Source organism: Panulirus ornatus, chromosome 34 (genome assembly GCF_036320965.1).
Source record: "Panulirus ornatus isolate Po-2019 chromosome 34, ASM3632096v1, whole genome shotgun sequence".
NCBI classification, from domain to species: Eukaryota; Metazoa; Arthropoda; class Malacostraca; order Decapoda; family Palinuridae; genus Panulirus; species Panulirus ornatus.
In genome coordinates this window covers 1,334,448-1,357,283 of record NC_092257.1, presented here as the reverse complement: position 1 = coordinate 1,357,283, position 22,836 = coordinate 1,334,448, and the positions used below count along the sequence as shown (strand labels likewise).

At 43.4% G+C, this 22,836-nt stretch overlaps 1 protein-coding gene across 11 annotated transcripts; it reads left to right on the top strand.

Moving 5' to 3' along the window:
* Positions 1–4,129: 4,129 nt before the first annotated feature.
* Positions 4,130–19,616, top strand: LOC139759741 (uncharacterized). 11 transcript variants are annotated; one of them, XM_071682163.1, is made up of 6 exons: positions 4,130–4,283; positions 6,267–9,328; positions 11,769–11,937; positions 14,203–14,360; positions 16,251–16,406; positions 17,251–19,616. In XM_071682163.1, exons 2-6 carry the CDS (start codon positions 6,378–6,380, stop codon positions 18,383–18,385), a joined length of 4,569 nt encoding a protein of 1,522 aa, XP_071538264.1. In that variant the 5' UTR covers positions 4,130–4,283; positions 6,267–6,377; the 3' UTR covers positions 18,386–19,616. The 11 variants fall into 11 exon arrangements, with proteins under 11 accessions (XP_071538264.1, XP_071538257.1, XP_071538259.1 ...); XM_071682156.1 differs by lacking the exon at positions 4,130–4,283 and adding an exon at positions 4,959–5,088; XM_071682158.1 differs by lacking the exon at positions 4,130–4,283 and adding an exon at positions 4,961–5,053.
* The last annotated feature ends 3,220 nt before the right edge of the window (positions 19,617–22,836 follow it).

The window sequence follows — 22,836 nt, the reverse complement described above, 5'->3', positions numbered from 1 at the left end:
CCAGCTCGCCCTACACACGGACATGCTTAACAGACTGAATGCCTCACATAGCAAGGCGGATTCACTGAACACTGACTCACCAACCAGACCACAGACGGGTAGATATTACTCACAGAGTCTCAGCGCGATGAGGGGAGAGGGGAATTATCCTCAAGCAGGCACTGGGTAATGGCGGAGTTGAGTAGTTACGGTAGTTCAGAAGCCGTGTTGTTGCAAGTGTGTGTGTGTGTGTGTGTGTGTGTTGCTCCTGTACGCAAACCTAAGTCCGGGTTCTGAGGAAGGTTATGCAATATGATATGCCTGTGTTCGTCCCTGTAAAAGTTTACCATCTCTTACAGGATTAAGTGGCAACATCAAGAGTGAATCAAGACAAATCATATTACTTTAAACCCTTGAGCATGATGTTGCGACCCTTGGGCACGACGGGATGTGAGCCTTGACGATATGAATGTAGGTTCGAGGCACGGCTATTAATGCCCAAGAGCAACACGTCGTGTTGTTAATGAAACTAACTTTGTTATTGATTTTATGTTAGTTACAATATTCGGCTGACCCAGTTCTGTATCGTTGCTCTCCATAACATATTCTTTAGCGCCGTCTGACAACTGGTTCTCGGGGACGGGTGTACGTAAGGTTAGAGGTTAACACAGTTGAGGCCTCGACTCATGGCTCCTGGAAGATAAATAAAGAGCTACGCTTTGCTTTTCAGATAATGGTATTTGCTTGGGTGGGCAGTAATGAGCTGCCTCCCAAGTAGCTGGCAAGATGGCGGTGTGGCCTCGCTGAATACATCTGTCTGATTTATCACGCCAGTGCTGACACAGAACTCACCCAGTCATCCCTCACGGGATTTTCCTCTGAGAAAATAGAAAAAGATTGTGGGGAAAACATAGAAGGGAATTAGCGATGATCAAGCAGTAATGTGTAGATTAATAACCCTATGGCTAGTCATAGCATTTTCATTATCATCATAACTATCATAGTTGTATTATGGTTATCATTATTTTGTTAGCTATTCGTTAAATTCCAGATGAGTGATAGCTACTACATGTATAAGTACTGGCTTGGCATGATCTATAAACCAGGTTTAAAGAGGATATAGCACAGGACAAAGTGTCCTCTGTGTGTGTGTGTGTGTGTGTGTGATTACTAATGGAGTGTTACAAAGGGAGTGTCTGTGTCATTTCTTGCATTTAAAACAGTTAAGTGTGTGGCACTGGATATACTTGTATGACTGAAAATGAAGGGAGTGCTTGTGATTGCTTATACGTCCACTTGTGTCCCCAAACTTATACATCCCCGACGCCACTGTTGGGCAAGTGAGGAACTGCTATGACCACAGAGTTGGTTAACCTTATGAACGCGACATACCAGGAGTGAGGGATGGCAGCACACCCGCTTCTTCTAAGAACCCCACCACTACCTAGACGAGGACTTGTGCAACCCAACATTTCCGGGTATTTATCCTCTGACCTTTACAATGACATGAAACTGTGACAATCTGTGTGTATACGTATCGCAAGGTACGTATGTATATGGATACGAGTCTGCCGTGCTACGGTTTCAGTGTCTACCTATGGTTGGTAAATCTGATTTTAGAAATGACTGTCGTTATCAACTGACCTGATCTGGGATCAACTAGTGTAACTACCAACATAAAGTGAAATGCTGCTGGGCTATGTGATGGTGATACCATCTAGGTATGTGATAGGGTATACACACTAGGTTACCTGATGGTGATACCATCTAGGTATGTGATAGGGTATACACACTAGGTTACCTGATGATGATACCATCTTGGTATGTGATAGGCTAGACACACTAGGTTACCTGATGGTGATACCATCTAGGTATGTGATAGGCTATACACACTAGGTTACCTGATGGTGATACCATCTAGGTATGTGATAGGCTATACACACTAGGTTACCTGATGGTGATACCATCTAGGTATGTGATAGGGTATACACACTAGGTTACCTGATGATGATACCATCTTGGTATGTGATAGGCTAGACACACTAGGTTACCTGATGGTGATACCATCTAGGTATGTGATAGGCTATACACACTAGGTTACCTGATGGTGATACCATCTAGGTATGTGATAGGCTATACACACTAGGTTACCTGATGGTGATACCATCTAGGTATGTGATAGGCTGTGAAGATGATTATGATACGAACTTGGGTATGTGATGACGATCACACTAAGCTATGGCATCACACAATACAAACCCCTAATTCTCATCAAGTCACAATAATGGCAGGTGATTTGGGATATCACGTAACACCAGGTTATGACCTCACGGTATAAGAACGTGTACAGACGAGAGGAAGAAGGTTGTGAGCCCTATACCAGCTATGAGTCAAAACGCTTGATCTCAAGTGATCACTACACATGCAGAGCGAAAATAACTTCAGCCTTAACGTCCCTTCACGAGGACGGGACCTGGTGGCCTTATAGAGCATCAGGTTAAAGGTCAGGTCATCACCATACCTGAAGGTCGCATCGTTGTACTCAAGGGTCGCATCGCTGTTCTCGTGGGTCGTACTGTCGTTGTTCAAGGAGTTATTAATGAACAGGAGCTGCAGTTATGCAAAGGAATGATAACCCATGATGTAGTGTTATCTTTGGGTCATATTTGACAAAATAAAAAAAATCGACAGGGAAGGTCAGGACTTGGAAGATAAAGGACAGTTCGGAGAAGTAAGAGATGATGTTCCAACTACATATTCAACGTATTTCTAATATAAATAAGTACTGTTTATTGCCAAGAAATTTGTATGTAGCTAAAAAGCGTCCAAAATTTGTACTTTCTCCGTATTGCTACACATTGGAAAACTTTATCTAAAGATTACAGAAAATGGTGCATGAGGGTACCCTTTTATATTCGCCATATATTCGTGAAGGTATAAATTTCTATACGTTTCCATTGTGTTCTTGACTTCGGAACAATGTAGTTCTACGAGGTGGAAAACTATTTCACAAGATCAAACTACAAGAAACTTTAAAACGTGGGAGGACTTAACATGGTGGTGAATATCGATAATTCGTGGATACCGATAGTAAAAAAAAGTAGATAATCAGGCACTTCAGATAGACAATACGACTTGCTACATATAGTCCTCTGTTCTACTTGTATTTACTTAACTACGCTACGTTAGGATCGTTATTCTTACGTTGCTACAGTGCATCGCCATGCTTAGAATTAGCGTCCTTCTTGCCATTCCTTGTACTGTAGGAATAAGTAGAAGACGAACACAGCGTGAGTTTCTAACATGATAGACAGAGGTGCACTGAGGAGGACCCAGAGCGTCTGTGATCTGCCACACCAACTGGATGCTATCACTGTGGCGGGTGAGGTGTGTTCACAGACAGCAGGCGGCAGACTGGACATACACAGCAAGGATGGCTTTTTAAGTAACACAGCAAGGATGGCTTCTTAAGTAACATAGCAACGATGGCTTCTAAAGTAACACAGCAACGATGGCTTCTTAAGTAACACAGCACCGATGACTTCTTACGTAACACAGCAACGATGGCTTCTAAAGTAACACAGCAACGATGGCTTCTTAAGTAACATAGCAACGATGGCTTCTTAAGTAACACGGCAACGATGGCTTCTTAAGTAACACAGCAACGATGGCTTCTTAAGTAACACAGCAACGATGGCTTCTTAAGTAACATAGCAACGATGGCTTCTTAAGTAACATAGCAACGATGGCTTCGTAATACTACGATGGCTTCAAAAATGGTGTATTTCTTGAATCATGTTGTGATGTGTGTGTTGCGCCGTCCTGTTGTGACATACTGTGTCGTTATGTTGTGATGTGTTATGATATGGTGTGTTGTGGTGTCATAATTTTTTTTCTGTTGTCATGTGTTCTGTTGTTTTTTGATATGCTGTGTTACTCTTTTTTTTGAGTTGTGGACTGTTGTGCTTTGCATTGTGGTGTATTTGTTGCGTTGTGTTGTGACGTACACAGTATTATTATGTAGTGTTGAGGGTGTGAGGCAGATGAGGCAGCAACACTGCTGTAGAGGGTGACGTGGACGTGACGACACTAGACCCCCCCCTCCCCCCGCTAAATATATCGTAGGGGGCGGGCGCTCCACCTTCACTGAGCGGGAGGAGGGATGACCCGGAGGGAGCGGGGATGGGAGGACGCGGTGGGGGAGGGAGGAGGATGATGACGTGGAAAGGGGCGAAGACACGTGGCCCCTATCTGACGCGAGTGTAACATGCTATCGTTCTCCATCATCTTACAACACCCTGATGGTACAACAGTCGCAGGAGAGGAAGACAGAGACAAATTTTTGTGTATGGTTCAGTGTCAAGTGTTTCATTACAGTGGTGTGTGTGTGTGTGTGTGTGTGTGTGTGTCCGGTCCATCACTCCTGCAGGTAAGTCTCTGACGACACCTGCAGGAGGCCTGACATCGCCAGGTTTTAGGTGGTCCATCAGAGAGAAGCAGCAGACACTGAGAAACCCGCAGGGGACTTGGGAGGCATTAGAAGCTTGTAGAAAGCTCCTGACGGAAGGGGACGGGTGACAAGGCTCCTGACGGTGGTAGATGGGAAAGAGGTTCCCGATGGAGGTAGATGGGTGAGGCTTCTGACGATGGCAGACGGGAAAGGAAGTTCCTGACGGAGGTTGACGGGTGAGAAGGCTTCTGACGGTGGTAAACGGGAAATAAGTTCCCGACGGTGGTGGACAGGATAAAAGGCTCCTAACGATAGCGGATGGGGGGCATCAGAAGCTTGTAGAAGGCTCCTGACGGCGGTGGACGGGACTGGGTGCCGGCATGTGGAGGCGTGCAGCGGCCGGGGGCCACAGTGCCAACCACCAGGGCCTGGTGAGCGCCACGCTTCTCACACACACTGACGCCCTCGACAATAAGCAAGGTGCGGATTATCGAAGTGGTTATTTTTAGGCTCCTGCTGTAAAGTGTAGGTAGACTCGTAGGGGCGGCCGTGCGCCGTGCCAGCTGCAGCAGAAGCAGCAGCAGCAGCAGGAACACCGCTGCGGTGGTGGTGGTGGTGGCGGAGGTGGACAGTTGTGGTGGAGTTGTGGTCCAGTGATGGTGATAGTCATGGTGGCGAAGTCCAGTGTGGGGCATAATGGTGGTGCACAGTGGCGGAGTACGGTGAAGGAGAGGATAAGAACGATGCGTCGTGAGGGACATTGTCTATCAGTATCAGGAGTTGGGTTAACCGTGAAAATGAAAATGAAAAATACATTGATGGAAAATAGTCAGGAAGGTCCAACTGGGACGCACTCAACCTACCGACGGACGAGAACACTGATGACCATATTTCCTTCCCTCATTAACGACAGTCCTCGTGTGGTGGTGGTGGTGGTAGTAGTGGTGGCGGCTGGAAAAACTCGCGTTCGAGGGCTGGTGTTGGCTGGGTGGTGGGTGTTGGCGGCGTGAGGGTGTTGAAGATGGCGGTGAGGCAGGGCTGTCAGGACGACGCGTCGACGTGCCAAGAGGCAAGCCAAGGTGGTGCCGCTGCTCGTGCCGGCGCTCTGTCTACCTTTGCTCTCATTACCCTCACGCCTCACCATCTCCGAAAACGTTTCTGTATAGATATCAAGTCCGGGGGAAGAGATGGCGAAGACGGTCGAGCACGTATCATAACCCAGGTTATCACAGCCTAGCCGTGGACACGTGGGTTAACCTGGCTGTAGACGCGTGGGTTAGCCTAGCCAAGTTACCGTAGCCAGACCGCTCGTCCGGCACAGGCCGGGGTCCGCATGTGCTGTGATATATATAAACAAACATCGTGTGAAGTTTTCCCTCGTGTTGTTCAGGAAAAGTGTTGCATATATGTGTATATTCCCGCGTTCTGATCGTCTTCAAATGCACGTAATCATAAAAAGTTTATTCATTTGTGTATGTTATTAATACAAAAGTTATCTGATATGATGTAGTGCGGTGCGATACCTACCTGTTCTCACGACAAGAATCTGAGGGAAAAAGAATGTGGTATGAATCACAGAAACAGATGAGTGGCAGTGAAGCAAGATATAAATGTATCTAGGTCAACACAGTTTGTATTCAGTGCGCAAGTGCCAAAACTGTTTGACGACTGCCATGCGTATTTCATCCATCAGGAGAATATAATAGCAGTCCCTGTGAATAAGAGTTTGAAATGTATGTATCATTGCGTTCACCGTCATTATATCTCTACTAGGCTGGGTTAGGGTCGACGCTAGCGCCCCTGTTTTGTCTGTCTTTAAAGCACCATTTATTGGCAGGTCACTGAAAGACTGAAAGTGACTGACTGAACTGACTGACTGTATTAGTGTAGCGAGTTTATTACAAAGTGCAGAGAGTGTATCAGAGAGTGCAGGCAGTGAGTGCTGAAAATGTACGAGGGTGAGGTGCAACAGCTGCCAGACCATGCAGGGTCCGGCCACCATCACTTCCGGGATGTTCTGCAAGCCTTCGTGCAGGACTTCTCCTTGCGGCAGGCAGCAAGCGAAACTAAGGTCCGGGAGATAGAGAGGCAGCTCAGCGACGCCACCGGGGAGATCCACATCCTACGACGCCTCCTGGAGGAGTATCAAACGAAACTCAACGACGATAACCTTCTCATAACGAGACTACACCACGAAATCGAAGCCCTGCAGGGGAGAGTCAGCAGCCTGGACAAGAAGAACAGCCAGACCGAGGCCGTCAGCAGTCGACTCGAGATCCGGCTGGAGCACCTGAAGGAGTGCTTGACCCAGACTTGCAACGATACCCAGAAGGGAGTGAGCAAACTCCTGGGAAACTTCGCGAAAGTCCACTTTTCTGGAGACTACGCTAAGAATGAGGATCTACGACCTGCAGAAGAAGTCAAGGAGCAAGAGGAAGTGTCTGTAAGAAGGAAAAATGTCCCCACTTTTGCTCAAGTTTGTAAATCAGACGGGAGTGGTTCTGACGTTGAAATGACCGCGGCAATCAAGCCCCCTGGTGATACTGCATTAAATAAAAAACCCGACCGTACACATTCCACATCTACGTGCCAAATTTCAGCCGACAAGCCACAAGAGTTCCAGTCTTCCACAGGGCACGAATACGTTACCCCTACGAACGATGATTCGATGACTAACGAATGTCCATCGACCGATGTCTCATCAACGAACGACAAGAATACAACGACTGCTGAATGTCTTCCTTGCAGCATTGCCACATATTCAGCAAATGATCAAATTTCTCGTCAACCCGATGGCGAGGCGAAAACAGTCAACTGTGCAAACGACTTAACTACCAAACAAACTTCCTCTCAAGACGGCAGTAACTTCACAGCCAAGATCCCATCCAACACTACACAAGACAATATCACGAAGGTTCCAGCCAGGACTCGCTCAGATGACAACACTCCCACGTCAGACACCGCCCATCTCCCGCCAGTCCCACCCAATGCAAACACCTCGTCCACGAGTAACCTTAGAGGGCACGGTGGCCTTCCAAAGGCCAAGAAGGCTCCAAAGGGCATGAAAGGGCAAGGCCCGCTGAAGAACAGCAGCAGCAAGCAACCCCGCACAACGAGTTTGAGTGAAGAACATGGAAAATTAAACAGAAGGCAACGCACCACCAGTTTAACAGAAGAACAGTCCAACATTCAGAAACAGAGGCGTACTGCCAGCTTCTGTGAAGACCAGCTTCAACGCGGCAACAAGACTGTTCCATCTAGCGCAGGCAAGGAAGAGTTGAACACAAGGAGAAAGGTTACTTCGAGCTTGAGTGGGATACTAGGCAAGTCCTGCAGAAATCATGGCACTAACGTCAGTGAAGAACATGGGGATACGAAAAGAACAAATCGCGGTGGTGGCAACGAACACGGGAAATCTGAGAACAGGAGCGTACAGACAGATACTCAGGTCAATGAAGAACATGTATCAACAAAGAGCAAGGAACGAGCAACGACCACAGGCAGCAACAGTAAACAGGCTACTGGTACCTCGACAAACAACGCAGAACAAACAAACAAACAAAGTAATACAGAACAATCTAATGTCAAGCCTCCTGTTGAACAACATACCCCATCAAAAGTCCATCAAGAACCCATAAACCATCATGGCACTGAAGACCACATCACTAACCAGGAGAGTAGAGAACAAATAACTATAAAGAACAATAATAAAAAAGGAAACAGGAAAGGCAATGAAAAACATGTAAACAAAAAGAGCAATGACAAACAAGTAAACACGGGCAAAGAAAAACAGGTAAACAAGAGTACTGAAAAACAAGTAAACACGGGCAATGAAAAACAGGTAAAAGATAAGGATGATGAAAAACATGTACAGAAGGACCACGAGAAACAAAAAGAAAATGATACAGCAAAGCAAGTACATAAGAAGGTCAGTGAAAAACAAGTAAAGGAAAAGGATAACGAAAAACAGGTAAACAAAAGTAATGAAAAACAAGTAAACAAGAAGGAATTTGAACATCAGGTTAGTGATGAACAAGCAACAGTACCAGACACAGCCAACAGTCTCTCCTCGAACAGTGAAAATCAGGTGACTTCCCATAACAGTGAAGAACATGGTGTAGCACAAGACAGTGAAAAACGAGTTATATCAAGCTGCAACGTGGACCAGGAAATTTGCTCAAAGGTCAGTGAACAAACAACATTTCTGAGCAATGAAGAACAGGTAATTTACTCAGAGGTCAATGAACAACCAACCCTCCAGTGTAATGTAGAACGAGATGTAAGTCACACTTCTGAAGAAGGCGAGGAAGTCCAGAGGAATCAAAATAAAATAACACTTTGGAGCAATGAAGAACGAACTCAGAGTAACGAAGAGAATTCTAAATACACTAACAAACAAACATTCCAAAATGATGAAGCCCATGCAAAAGGCATTTTTTCTCAGAATAGTGAAGATGCAGCATTCAAGGCCACTGAGGAACAAAAACCATCCCAGGGCACTGAAGAACACACGAATACTCACGATCTTAGAGAAGCAAGGTCCCAGAACAGAAAACATAAGCAGCACACTCCGAAGTCATCGGAAGGCAATGAACGTAGCCTAGCCGTCTCCCAATTAGAGAGCTCGCCCGTCAATGTGGACGTTCATAAACTCACTCCTGACGGCAACACGCTCGAGCTGGCACCACAAGAGAACCAACAGGTCAGCAACAACGTAGCAGCGACAACAGACAGTCCCAAGACCAGCACTGGGAAACAGAGGAAGACTAAGAATAAGGAGAAGCAAGACAAGTGGGAGGAGAGTAAGAAAGAGGAGACTAAGAAGCAAGAGGGTGTTAGGCAGTCTTCAGCCAAGGACGAGTCGGTGTTCCTTCCTGGCCTCCGACGTCGAAGCTTCAGGTTATCATCTGAACTCGTTTGGTGTCTCATAGTGTTTATGCCTCAGAGTAAATCCTACAGTAGGAGTGCTGGGTTCCCTGTCTTTCAGGACGTTGTTGTGCACATTGGTTCACATGGAATGGGGAAAGATTTCATGTTTACAGCTTTACAAGTTCGTGTGTTTTTCTGTAATGCCTTTAACATTTAAGTCATTTGCATTCTCCTATGTTATCTGTTTGTGTTTTTTCATTATGTTTTAGAACGTGAAGTTATCTTATTTTATAATCATATTTTGCTTAGATGCGTCGGAAACTGGCGTGATCAGATTTTTCATGCCGTTAACATAACGTTTTAGATATATTTTATTTTCAATTTGCTGATTAACTAAAATTTTCTGCTTAATGTTGTTTACATCGTATTCTAACTTAATGCATAACTTTTTTGTTCGGCTTCTGAGTTGCTGTTATCTTGCACAGAATCTAATAACGCAAGTGGGGTTCTTTCTCGTGAACTATAATAGTGACCTTTGACTCTTTGAAAAACTATAGGCTTCGTACAGTATATGACTGCATTTAAGAGATCAGAATAATAATAATAATAAAACAAAGACCCACATGAAAATACTAAGATTTTCTGTGGTTGCAGGGTCTAATATTTTTAAAGGATATACGAGTAGTATGATTGCCTTCAAGACCCGAATAATAATACTTTAATGTAAAAAAAAAAGAAAAAAGAAATAAGAGCGTGATTTCAACTAAAAATAAAAATAAATAAATTAACATTAATTCCACAGTGTTTGACAAGAGATTCAGTAAATGTTCTTTAAAAATATTCAGATCCCTGAGTGAGAGAGTCAGACAAGCACATTAATGAATATAAACATCGTTAGTGGATAAATAAATGTAAGATAAAGCTTCCGTGATGTACTTAACATTGCTGACTGTGAATCACACACGGGCTATGGTAGGTATATGATAATCATGTATTAGCTTAGCCTGGGGCATATATATATATATATATATATATATATATATATATATATATATATATATATATATATATATATATATATATATAAATATATATATATATATATATATATATATATATATATATATATATATATATATATATATATATATATATATATATATATAAGGGAGAAAGAATACTTCCCCCGTACTACCTGTGTCGTAGAAGGCGGCTAAATGGAATGGGAGCGGGGGCTGAAAATCCTCCCCCTTCAAAAAAAAAAAAAAAAAAAAGAGAAGGGGCCAAATGAGGACTTTTTCCTCTAAGGCTTAGGCTTCTGCTCTTGACGCTACCTCACTAACGCGGGAAACATGTAGAATATATATATATATATATATATATATATATATATATATATATATATATATATATATATATATATATATATATATAAAATGTACAAAAATTTACTAAAAGATTCAGCAAAAGGTAACCCGGAACTAATGGAAACTTTCAAAGTAATATGATAGATATATTGGAGGACAGAATCATAAATTTAACCACTTTATGTTGGCAATATATAAGTCTCAAGCAAGGTCCTAGCATGTCATTATTCAACTTGAACAGATGTTCAGCCTTAGTTAGGAATGTCCTACACACTGGTTGACGTTAGACAATATCTTTAACAACTTCTTGGTTCGATGAACTGACATCGCAACACGGCCTACCTGGCTTCTTTTACACATAATGGCTATGTGCATCGTTATGTATCCTCCTCTACTACGAAGTATATGTAAATATAATACGGTACCGGGTGGGACACCATGTGTTTCATAACACAACAGCACAAAATAAATGACGAAGGCGGATGCAACGGGTCTCATCTTCCAACAATTACAACACGCGACTAACAATAATGTTGAAACATAATCATAATAAGCCAGATGTTGTTGCAAAAGAAAAATTTATGTCTGACGATATTCGTGTAGTTGTATGGCAAGTCATGGCCACTGGCTTCTTGTTCATGGCTAGGCCTCTTAACCTGCCTCGGTCTGCCCCAGCTTTAGCCAACAGAACAGAAGATCAGTTAAACAAACTTAATCTTCCATTTACAAAAAATACTGTGACATACATTACTCCCTAAATCATTCAACTTCAACTTCGTCTCTTAATTAGATATGTTTACTGAAATATAATTAATCAGGGTATATTCTGTGCGATCTTAGAGGAAAATGGGAAGCATTGTACTACAGAAATTTCTGTTCACAAGAACAGTATATATATTTTCATGAAATAGTTTATGGATATACTAAATGTAAGACAGGGTCAGCCTTTTTACTCTTGGTCAAGCTAAGGGGAAGCAATGCAAGCTATGTTTAATGTATCCTTAACATAAAGTTTAAGCTGTAAAGCTGAATAATTGTGTGACATAATGATAGGGTGACATCATTTACCGTACGTGTGTGTGTGTGTGTGTGTGTCTGTACAGGATGGAAGGCGAAGAGGAACACCAAGAGCAAGAGGTGGGCATGTGCGCCAACTGCGGTTTCCTGGCCAAGCTGCGCTGCGCTAACTGCCGCCAGGCTTTCTACTGTAAGCGGGAGTGTCAAAGAGAACACTGGAAAAAGGGACACAAGGACCAATGCCAACCCTTCCAGGTGAGCCTAACTGGTACCACCATATTGTGCATGACAGGATATGACATCACTAATGACCTTGCCAGATGCCACCTGAACATACGTTTAAACCTCAGTAGACTTTCAAAGATTAACAAGTTCTCTTCACAACTTCACCCACACATAATGTCAGCCCACACAAACGCACAGTAAGTCCACTTCCACAATTTGTTGGATACGTCACATTTGTTAATTCATCGATGCCAAGAACAGTAGAGGTTGGGAAGTCTTCATATTGGCCAATGCAAATATCGTACATCCGAGAAAAGTCATATTTATACCTATAGGAATAGGAAGATACCAAAGGGAAGGCATGAAAATGTCAGAAATGTCTTTTCAAAAAAAGTTTGGCAAATATAAAGGCAAATAAACTACTTTGAATATATTTTTTTTTTTTTTTGTTGAGCAATGTGTTCAGCAAGGAAAGCATTTCCCACGACCTGCCAGATACTGACAACTTTACAAGAGAGAAATGGTTATTAACGTAAGCAAAGAGCGGAGGAGGAGGAGGAGGGGCACAAAATCATTTGAGTCAATAGGACGGAGGTGCCAAGAGGGCACCAGTTCGAGAGTAATTTCTCGCCACAGTTTAGGGTACGCTGGAGACCGTGCTTAATGTGTTGATTCACTAGTCAACACATTGCTACAGTTTTAGAGATTAAGTCTGTGGCCAAGTCAAGCATCATAACTCAAAATAGAGAACAAAGTGAGAGAGTTACAACGTGCCCGTCTTTCTCACAGATAAGTGACACACTACTGATCAAGAGAACGCCGCCACCAGCCGGCTGGAGGGTAGATAACAGATACAAAAAAAAATTCAGATGACTAGAGGAACAACGAGTCTCGGCTACGAACGAAAGACATAAAAGTTCGTTAAAGAGTCAAGGCAAAACATTTTTCACCCACTTCGATGAGTAGTTATGACCCAAACATGTTATCTCGATAATTAACGATAATATACAATACACAGATAATGAACAATCACCCTCAATATATTGTCTTTCATGTTAGTAGAGTAACCTACTGACATGTTATTTACGTATGTCGAGCCTAAACACTTACACGCCCCTATAAACATCTGATACAAACAGATGGAATATTAATGAATACCTATAGCTAATCAGATGTACGCACTGTTGAAATTGCTACTTCTTCCCATGCGAAACATGGATTACGTCTCTGTATTACTCTAAGCACTGGCAGTGTTATCATGTTCAATAAGGTCAAATCTCCCACATTCATCCAGAATAGGGTTAACCACAGGCAGCTGGTACAGCGGTGGTCCAAAGCAGCAGTGAGGGAGGGTGACAGACGATTACCGTCAAACAACGCAGAACAAAACATCAACATGTAAATAACTTTGGGAAAATTTAGAATTCTGTTGGTCTTGTTGGGGGATATAACCCACCTTACGCTGGGACGAGGTACACATGGGGAACAGAGTTAAGATTAGACCGACTTATCCTAATAAATCCGCATCTTAAACCAGTGGGAGTTGATGCAGGGATGCGATCTTCCCACCTTAACCAACGAGAGCTGGTGCCGGGGTGCCACCCTGTCATCCTCACAAGGAAAAGGTCCAAACATACACACACATCTAGAAGACATTCTTTTTCTAATTTCTTGATCCTCCTGCACTTTTCAAATCGTTTTCCAATGGTGCACCAACATTACATTCATCGAATTCCCTCCTAGATTTGTAGATAATAATAACAATAATAATAATTATAATAATAATAATAATAATAATAATAATAATAATAATAATAATAATAATAATAATAGTTATTCTTTATCATATGTTGTCAGTCTTTAGTTAGAAAGAAAATCAAGCTTTTCTCTCATAAAATGTAACTGGCAAAATTCCTAGAATTGGAGCAGACCTTTATATTGTTTTGATATATTTTGTTGAAATTACTGGGTCATGTTTCATTCCTCTATTTCTTTGTCCTGGACCTCTGATGGGAATATATCAAATCCTTGAGCATGACGGTACGAGTGTTGGGTATGATGGCATGGTCTTGGACCTGACCCTCAGGCCACATCATCATACTCGAGGGTCGTACCATCATACTTGAGCGTCGTACTACCGTGCTCAAGGGTCGTAACATCGTGCTCAAGGGTCGTAACATCGTGCTCAAGGGTCGTACCATCGTGCTCAAGGGTCGTACCACCGTGCTCAAGGGGTTGACTAAGCTGATGTATGCCGTTACTCCAACACATGCACAACAAGAGCGTTCCTTGCAGGTGATGGAGTCGGCCGAGCTTGGGCGGTACATGGTGGCCTCCCGGGACCTGAAAGCGGGCGACGTAATCGTTAAGGAAGATCCGTTGGTGGTGGGACCCAAGCAGATCACTGAGCCAGTCTGCCTCGGCTGCTACAGCAGGGTCGACGGATCCTACAGGTGAGGCAAGCTGGGAAGCAAGGGCTTGGGGGAAAAAAGAATTAGAAAAATAAAGGGAAAAATTGGAGAGAGAGAGAGAGAGAGAGAGAGAGAGAGAGAGAGAGAGAGAGAGAGAGAGAGAGATTTGAAAACACGACAAAACTCGGAGGTCGTGTTCAGATAACAGACGGACACATTATAACTGCTCACTATGCCACGCTACAAGCTTCGAGTTCTTACATATATTACTACAAAAATTATGTTTTTTTCGAACGAAAACGTTACATTCATGGCACACATGGACGGATGATACGCTAATCTTGTCAACAGGTAAAGACTCCCTTGGTCAAACTGCTTATCATCATAAAGCAGTAATCATACACTGAATGATTAATCATCAATTGCTATCTGAAATTAATCATCTATCGTGTAAGCAATATCACAAAAGATCAACTGAACTGATGCCTTTCCTAAGAGCAAAACTAAACCTGAAGATTACTTACAAAATCATTACATGTTACTTGAGCTACGAGTTCATCTAGAAATTACAGTCACCTAACACTGGTTTGCCACATGTTTTCTTCGGATACATAGAATGTTAAGATCAAATTATATATATAAAACATAAAGTGGGCTATACAATAATGAAATCATCTTTGTTCTTTTTATCACTGAAATAATTGGCATTTCATTTACGTGAAACACACTGGCCTTCAAGTGAAGTAATTTGCATAATGAGGGTTACTTGGGATGTACATTTATTATCTATAATATATGTGGATTTGGGGCGGCGTGCTGTCGTCACTGGGTTGAACCAGGGTATATGCAGCGATCAATATAAAGTATGGAGTGATACCATAGTGGTTGTGGATGGTTAGCCATGCTTTCAGCGCATTATACACGACAGAACGGATCCGTTTAAACAAGTCTGTTATTTGTTAGTTTCTGACGCTATCTCGCTAAGGTGAGAAACGCAGTTAGACGAAAGAATATATATTCTTGAAGATATATATATAAGAATACGCTGTTTTTGAAAATTAAAATATTTTGTATATTTAATCACTACTGCTCAAACGCTTTACTAATTTTGTAATGAAACTATTGTGTTTCACTACATCATTCATTATGGATGGCCCCAGATAGCGAGGCGTTCCAGCAGGTAGCGCGCGAGCTGACGCCATCCGAGATGATGGCTACCATTTTAATTTTAGAGTCGCCATCCACCATGTGACGCTGTGCAACATCCGTCTCCAGCATGATAACAAAACAGATATGATAATATGACACGGGAAATATGTTCCTAACGATAACTACGTCGTTTGTATGTGGGTAGTTTAGTCTCATGGTTATAAATGTCACAGACCGAATGTTGCTATAATGCAAGCGCTATGTTCATGCATTTCTGTGGCACACTTTTCTTACCGACTGTACCACGAAGCACCTAGAGCAAATCAAACGTAGACCCACGCGGCTGTCGTATAAATACCTCTTGCGTAACCATCACATCACGGCTCATGGCGTCACTACGTTTCTAAGTTAGGGTTCTCTCTCACTCTCTCTCTCTCAAACTCGGTGATGGGGCGCAATAACCGTAATATCTTCTACCGTAGGCTGAGCCATTAATATCTTTATTGTACTGAAGTGTAGCCCAGCGGCAGATGTCTCCGTATCACTGGAGCGTTAACACAAGCTCGACTCCTTTCGTTCTAAGGAACTGGATACTGTTTGTGTATTATCGTCAGCTGACGAGATCCAAGGACTCGCTCCGCAGATCATCACTTGACCGGCACACTCCCACACCAGTGGCCCTTCGTTCTCAATTAACCAGGAACTTATTTAGTTTATTTCATAACATACGTTTGTAGTGTACCTTGATATTTATGACCACGCGTGTGTAACACCTTCCTTCAGGTGTCAGAAGTGCCAGTGGCCGCTGTGTGGACCCGAGTGCGAGAAGGCCCCTGACCACCTGCCCGAGTGCGTCGTCGGCCAGGAGATAGGCTCGCCCATCGACATCACCAACTACGACGAGCCAAACCACTTCTACGAGGTCGTCTTCTCTCTCAGGTACGACTTGTATAACTGACTACTGATTTGTTACACATTACTCAAACCTGTACACTGAGTCATCCATCTGTATGCTACTGTGTCATTAACACTCAAAATATTTCAACTTAATTTTCAGAAGTTTTACCGCTGATTCCTTTTTACAAAATGATTTTTTTTCTGTATCTATTACTCATTCTGAATTATTACTTGAAATTTATTTTCTAATGATTCTAATCGTTTTTCTTTCAACAATTCCCCGTAGCTTCTAGACAGATGACATGATATATCGAGTCAGTTACAGAGGTGCTAATGGCAGGCTCTTAACCCTGCAGTGGTGATCACGTGTTGCACGACTGTTTATAACATCTTTTTAGGAGATAATTCATTGGTTTATCTGTGTGTTATGAAAAGCGACCAGAGACATTGGGGGAATAAGGTTCAGCAACTCAGCAGTCACGGGAGGGGATATGTTACCGGGTATTATTACACAGGCTATATAGTTGACCGTATTATTTTCTCTGACGACCATCCTCAGACAACACGGGCCAAGGAAGACAATCTTGAGAGACGAGGGCACATTGTGGCTCACGTGACTTCCTCACACCCATGGATAAATGTGATATAACATTTTCTACTGTAAATCCACCTGTTCCATCCTAGTGACGCTGCAGCTGTCTCCTGCTGGAGACAATGAAAGCTATAATTGATCTCGGTGACAATATAGCTTTCAGAGAGCTATACCTTGTCCTAGTATCTCTTTAGCTCTGCTTTGTCCTCTCTCATCTTTCAGCTCCAGACTCTCCATCAGTTGCCCTACAACCCTTTCTGTATTTTCTTAACTAAACATTCTCCTCCTCTGCAGATGCCTGGCCCTAAAGAAGAAGTCGCCGAAGAAATACGAGCAACTGCTGGCTCTGGAGAGCCACTATGAGGACCGTAAGGGCACACACATCCACAAGGAAAATCAGAAACGCATCGTGAACTTCCTCCGTAACTACTTCTTCATCCAGGAGTTTCCCATTGAGGACATCGACAGCTCGGAGCGATCCATCCACAACATCACCGGCATCATCGACGTTAACGCCCTCGAGTTGCGGCTCAAAGAGTCGGAAGTGCTGGGTCTGTATCCTAACTTCGCCATGTTGGAACACTCGTGCACGCCAAACACCAAACACACGTTCAACAAGGACCGCCAGGTGGTGCTCAAAGCGGCTGTGGACATCAAGCGTGGGGAGCACATCAGTACAATGTACACACATATCTTGTGGGGTACGGCGGCGCGGCGTGACCACCTGAAGCACAGTAAGTACTTTATGTGCACCTGTTTCCGCTGCTCCGACCCGACAGAGCTAGGCACGCACTTCTCCGCCCTCCGCTGTAAAAACTGCACCAACGGTTTCATGCTCTCCGCCGCGCCTCTGGACGAGCTGGCCTCCTGGATCTGTACCTCATGCAACACCACCATGACCTCCGAGGTGGTAACAGAGACCAATCTGAAGCTTGGGGAGGATGTTGAGGCTGCACTTGCGATGCCCAACAGAGAGGCTCTGGAGGAGCTGGTACAAAAGCATGCTAAGAACACAGTCCACCCGAACCACTTCCATCTCTTCGCCGCCCGCCACACTTTACTGCAGATGTATGGACGCGACCCCAACAGCGCGGACGAAGCGTCCATGAAGAAAAAAGAGAAAATGTGCCAGGACTTCCTGAAGGTGTGCACGGCGCTGGACCCCGGCATGTCCCGCCTGGCACCATACGCTGGCGTGGCTCTGTACGAATATCACTTGGCGGTGCTGGCGCGCGCACGGCAGGACCCAAACGCGAAGCAGGTGGACTCCGTAGCCCTTAAGAAGGACGTGGAAACCGCCAAAGCTCTCCTGCAGCAATGTATCCGTGTGCTACAGGACGAGCCTGCCGACCAGCCAGAGGGTCAGCTATGCCATGTAGCTCAACAAAATTTGGCCGAACTTCGGCAGTGGGAAGCGACACTGTCCTAAGCGATCGGTCTCCTAACATGAAAAGTTGTATGCTACATTCATGAGTCAGTACCATTACTTGGTGCACCTTAAAAACTAGTCCGTCTGGCCTCAAACACTACTGTCAAATGACAAGTAAATTACATCGTGTTTTTATCATTAGTCTTGTTTTGTGTTGGAAGTCTTGATCAGATGGCCAAGATTCGTCTCATTTCTTAATTATTTACACAGAAAAGTGATTCTTTCCGGTATGTGGCTTCGCCTTCATATCTGAGATGGCTCTTGCTCCACATGCATCGAATTGCGTGTAGAACAATGGAAATTATATCTAGCTCTCGATCTGACCTTAAAACATGACCCAGTTTTCCTGCGCCGTGCTATTGGATCTCTGTTTCTTTTACACACATGACTTCAGGTTCTGGTTGATTACATGCCTCCACAATTAGCTCCTCTACGCAATACCGACCGTACTCGTTGGCAACGCGAGGATGGGCCGTTGTAATGTCGGTTGTTTATTTATAACTCCAGAAATAGTTTAATTCAAGTTAAAACATACGACGTCTTTCCATCTACCGCTAAAGACTTTATAATTCTACCTTTTCAATATTTCTTTTTCCTTGTAACGAGACCAGTCCCTCTTTATTATGACAAGTTTTCCATTTCCTCAAAACTCATTTTCTCTGTAGCATTTCCATTGCCTGTTCTCAATGCCTGGCCTTGGTGAGGTATTGTTTCTGGGTGGAATATTCACGCATAAAGTTGGCGATAACCGACAAGGCTTGGGGTGATCTGCCACATGCTGCTAATAACTATAATGTGATTCCCACTCGACAGTGGCTTCCCACTTGTAACTATCTTAATCAGTCTACAACATACTGTTCTCTTGAGTAATTCTTTACTTCCTAATTAGTAGGAAAAGTCTTCAGATCAAGGTATACAGAAGATACCCTTACCCATCAACGAAAGCTTAGTTGGCCTATCCAGCCCCACTATAAGCCAACTCACCACCACCACAATATGGATGTCCATTTCTGATGTAAAAATACTTTCTGATTCTGAACTTTGTGGAACTGTAAAAACAATTGTTATGATAAGTGCTAAATTCTAATTTCATTTGTTAAATGAAAGTGTGAATTTTATTTTTCTCTAGTATTAAGTATCTAGGTTCAAAGGTACATACATGTTTGTGATGTTTGACTGATTGAAGAAAGTGTTGTTTAAATTTGTTAATAACAATAAATGTCTTTACAAATTTGGATGTTTCCTCCAACCTCATTATCAATAGAAAAAATGGCATAGGTACTGACATGATAATGAGAGTAATACACATAACTCCTTCCATTTACACACAAAGATGATAAAAACTGCTAAGTGCAATCTAACCATTATTATATATAAAACAGCAGGAGAGACGCTACCAGTAGTTGCATTACGATGCAATTAAGGATAGGCTACATTTTTTTTCTACCCAATGCTACAACAAATGACTTTCTGAGTTGTACATTAAGCTTTGTAACAAATACATTTCTTCATGAAGTTAATCTTTCTCTCCCCAACATACAAGGTAGGTTGCTTCCTTAACATGAAAATCACTTCACAGCCAACCTTACTATGGGAACTAGGATACTCCAATGATAATAATCCAACTGTTCGCCTTCATCATTATAAATTTCCCACTTGCATACACACAGTGGGTTTATGTGATGTAAACAATATCCCTAAAAACCATAGGTTAAGGATTTTCCGGTTGCTGGAAACATAAGGTCGCCATGACCTACGCAGTTGATAGGCCTAAGCCCGAACAGCAAAGTAAACAGCACGAGCGCAGTGTGCACATACGTGCAGTCGTAGAATTATGTTGAACTTTTAGAGATTATGTCATGGGAAATAATCTGATTTTGACAGCACTGACAACCTTCACCGTTGATAGGCCTCAGGCCTACCTAAATGACCTAACATTACACACGCAATTATTGGCCACGGGTAACAACGTGTGTAGTTAAAGTCTTTGTTAAATCCACGCATTTTAGTTATGGATGAAGTGTATATATGTAAAGCGACAGAACTGTCTAAATTATATATATATAACACTAGAATGTGGACAGACTTGTTTGCTGGGGCATTAGTGGCGTTGTTGAAAAAAAAAAAAAAAAGTGTTTATAAGACCCAGTAAGTCTGGCAGGGGTCCTCCGTGCTTCACAAAACAGGCGTCATTTATGCTCAGAAATAGTTCAACTTACTCTAAGGACAGCCACACACACACACACGCACACACACACACACACACACACACACACACACACATACACACACACACACACACACACACACTTACACTTTCAGTCTCTGAATGTTAGTGGTAAAGAGACACACGCCACCTTCTGTAGCTTCTCTACTTACACTTTTCCCTCAAATCATAACACGGAACTCAACGACACGCTTCAAATTAACTAAGTAAATCATCTATTTCGTCTTATTAATCTAGAATTATTTTAAATCGAGTTGTTCTTCTACACTGGTTAGATATTGACCTGTTCTTGCGGAAAGTTTGACATGCCTTGATCAGCCATGGCCCCTGAGTACCTTCCTTTTCTATAGCAGTTCGTGGTCTGCCTGGCGTCGCCCGCAGCTCGTGGTCTGCCTGCGCGTCGTCACCCTCACATTTTGTGCGTCTCGCTACCGTTATTTTGGGCCAAGCCGTCGCGTCGTTCCCCACCTTTACAACACTGCCCCCGGTGCCTTCCACTCTTGTCGTAATATTTCCTGCAGTTTCACGGGTAATTCTCCCTCTTACATTACTATGCACTATACTTTCTTACCAGTATCTATACCAAGCACTTCCATTTCTTCTGACGCAGTCGTCCGCTGTATAACTTTAAACCTAAGTTCCCAAGGCTTACTGAACAGCTTTCCCTCTACAGCAAACATGAAACTACTTCCGTTACTGTGGCAAACACAGCACGAGCGTTTTAATCTTTCGTTCTCATTCTTCTCTCGTGCCGTTTCATCATTCATTCTTCCTCTCATTCGTGGTTTGTAGTGCCCCTTGCCTGCCCAGCCCTCGCCTGGTCCTGACGCTGTACTATTTATACCCAGACCCACGTGTGGAGTTCAGCTCAAGCTGGCTCCTCTCTCACCACCACCGCCATCACCAGTGCAACGCCTAAAGCCACAGCTAACACCACCATCACACAAACTCCAATTACAGTTAACACCACCATCACACAACCCCCAACCACAGTTAACACCACCACAAGCCTTCTAAACCACAACTAACACCACCACAAAGCCCAACTACATCTAATATTACCACAAGCCACAGCTGACACCACAAGCCACTCACCCACAGCCGACGCAGACACCACCCACAGCCCGTTGTGCCTTTGATTCCAATGAGAAATCTTACCCAGAGCGTATCATTATCATGACTTGCTCAGCACCACCACAGTTGCACCACAGTTCACGAAGCTGAACGTCATCGGGTACGTTTCTGTTCTGAATGACACAGGCGGCAGTTAACCGATGTTCTTGGACGATCAGAACTACCCACTGCCGCACCGAAACGACCCAATGATCAACAATACCAGAGCAAGACATTCCTCCTGTGTGATGAATTCTATTCTCGTCGGCCTCGACTGAAGATCTTTAAATAGTGCGGCGTGTGCACGTCTCTGCCCTACACACATCACATCATATATAAATCTTTGGACGTGAGGACTGTCACAGAGGGGCTAGGCACCTTGGATCTTCACCCACAGCAATGAACATATGCAACACTATAACAATATTACAAACAAAATAAGCCTCAGTGTCTTAAACAGACGCTAAGCTTGAATTCCAAATCATCTTCCTGTTGTACTTGGATTTAATGCCCACCACCAGCTACAGGGCAACTTGACACAGCACGTACCACCTCCTGTACCTACTAACCATACAACGAAAACTGAAAAATATACATATATAACTGAGTTAGGCGAGACTAGCGGAACGGCAGTGTGATAAGTCTCGCGGATCATTAGAACTAACTAACATTATCATAACCAGAAACACATGAAGCATGACCAGGTGACATTCAATGTACTGTACCTACACTCAATACGGTATAAACAATACAGTACAGACAACATAGAAGACATTTATTGCTATATAACTCCGCCTATTATTACCATTATCATTTATTCATTTATTCACGCAGGTATGATTACCTCAGGACTACTTTCTATGAAGGAAGCCTGGTGTTATCCAGGGCCTTTTTAAATGTTCCTGAAGAGCAAGGCTGCCCTCCCTCCACTCAGAGGGAAATGTGGACTCGCTCTGGAGTCACACTGACTGTGCTCCCAGTGATAACAACATAACAACCTTCCCAAAGATGACTTTTCACTCGTACTGTGACCCCGAGTAAGCACAGTCCGGTAACACCAGTTCGCGCATAATGACCAAACTTGACCATATAATATTTTCTTGTGTGTGAA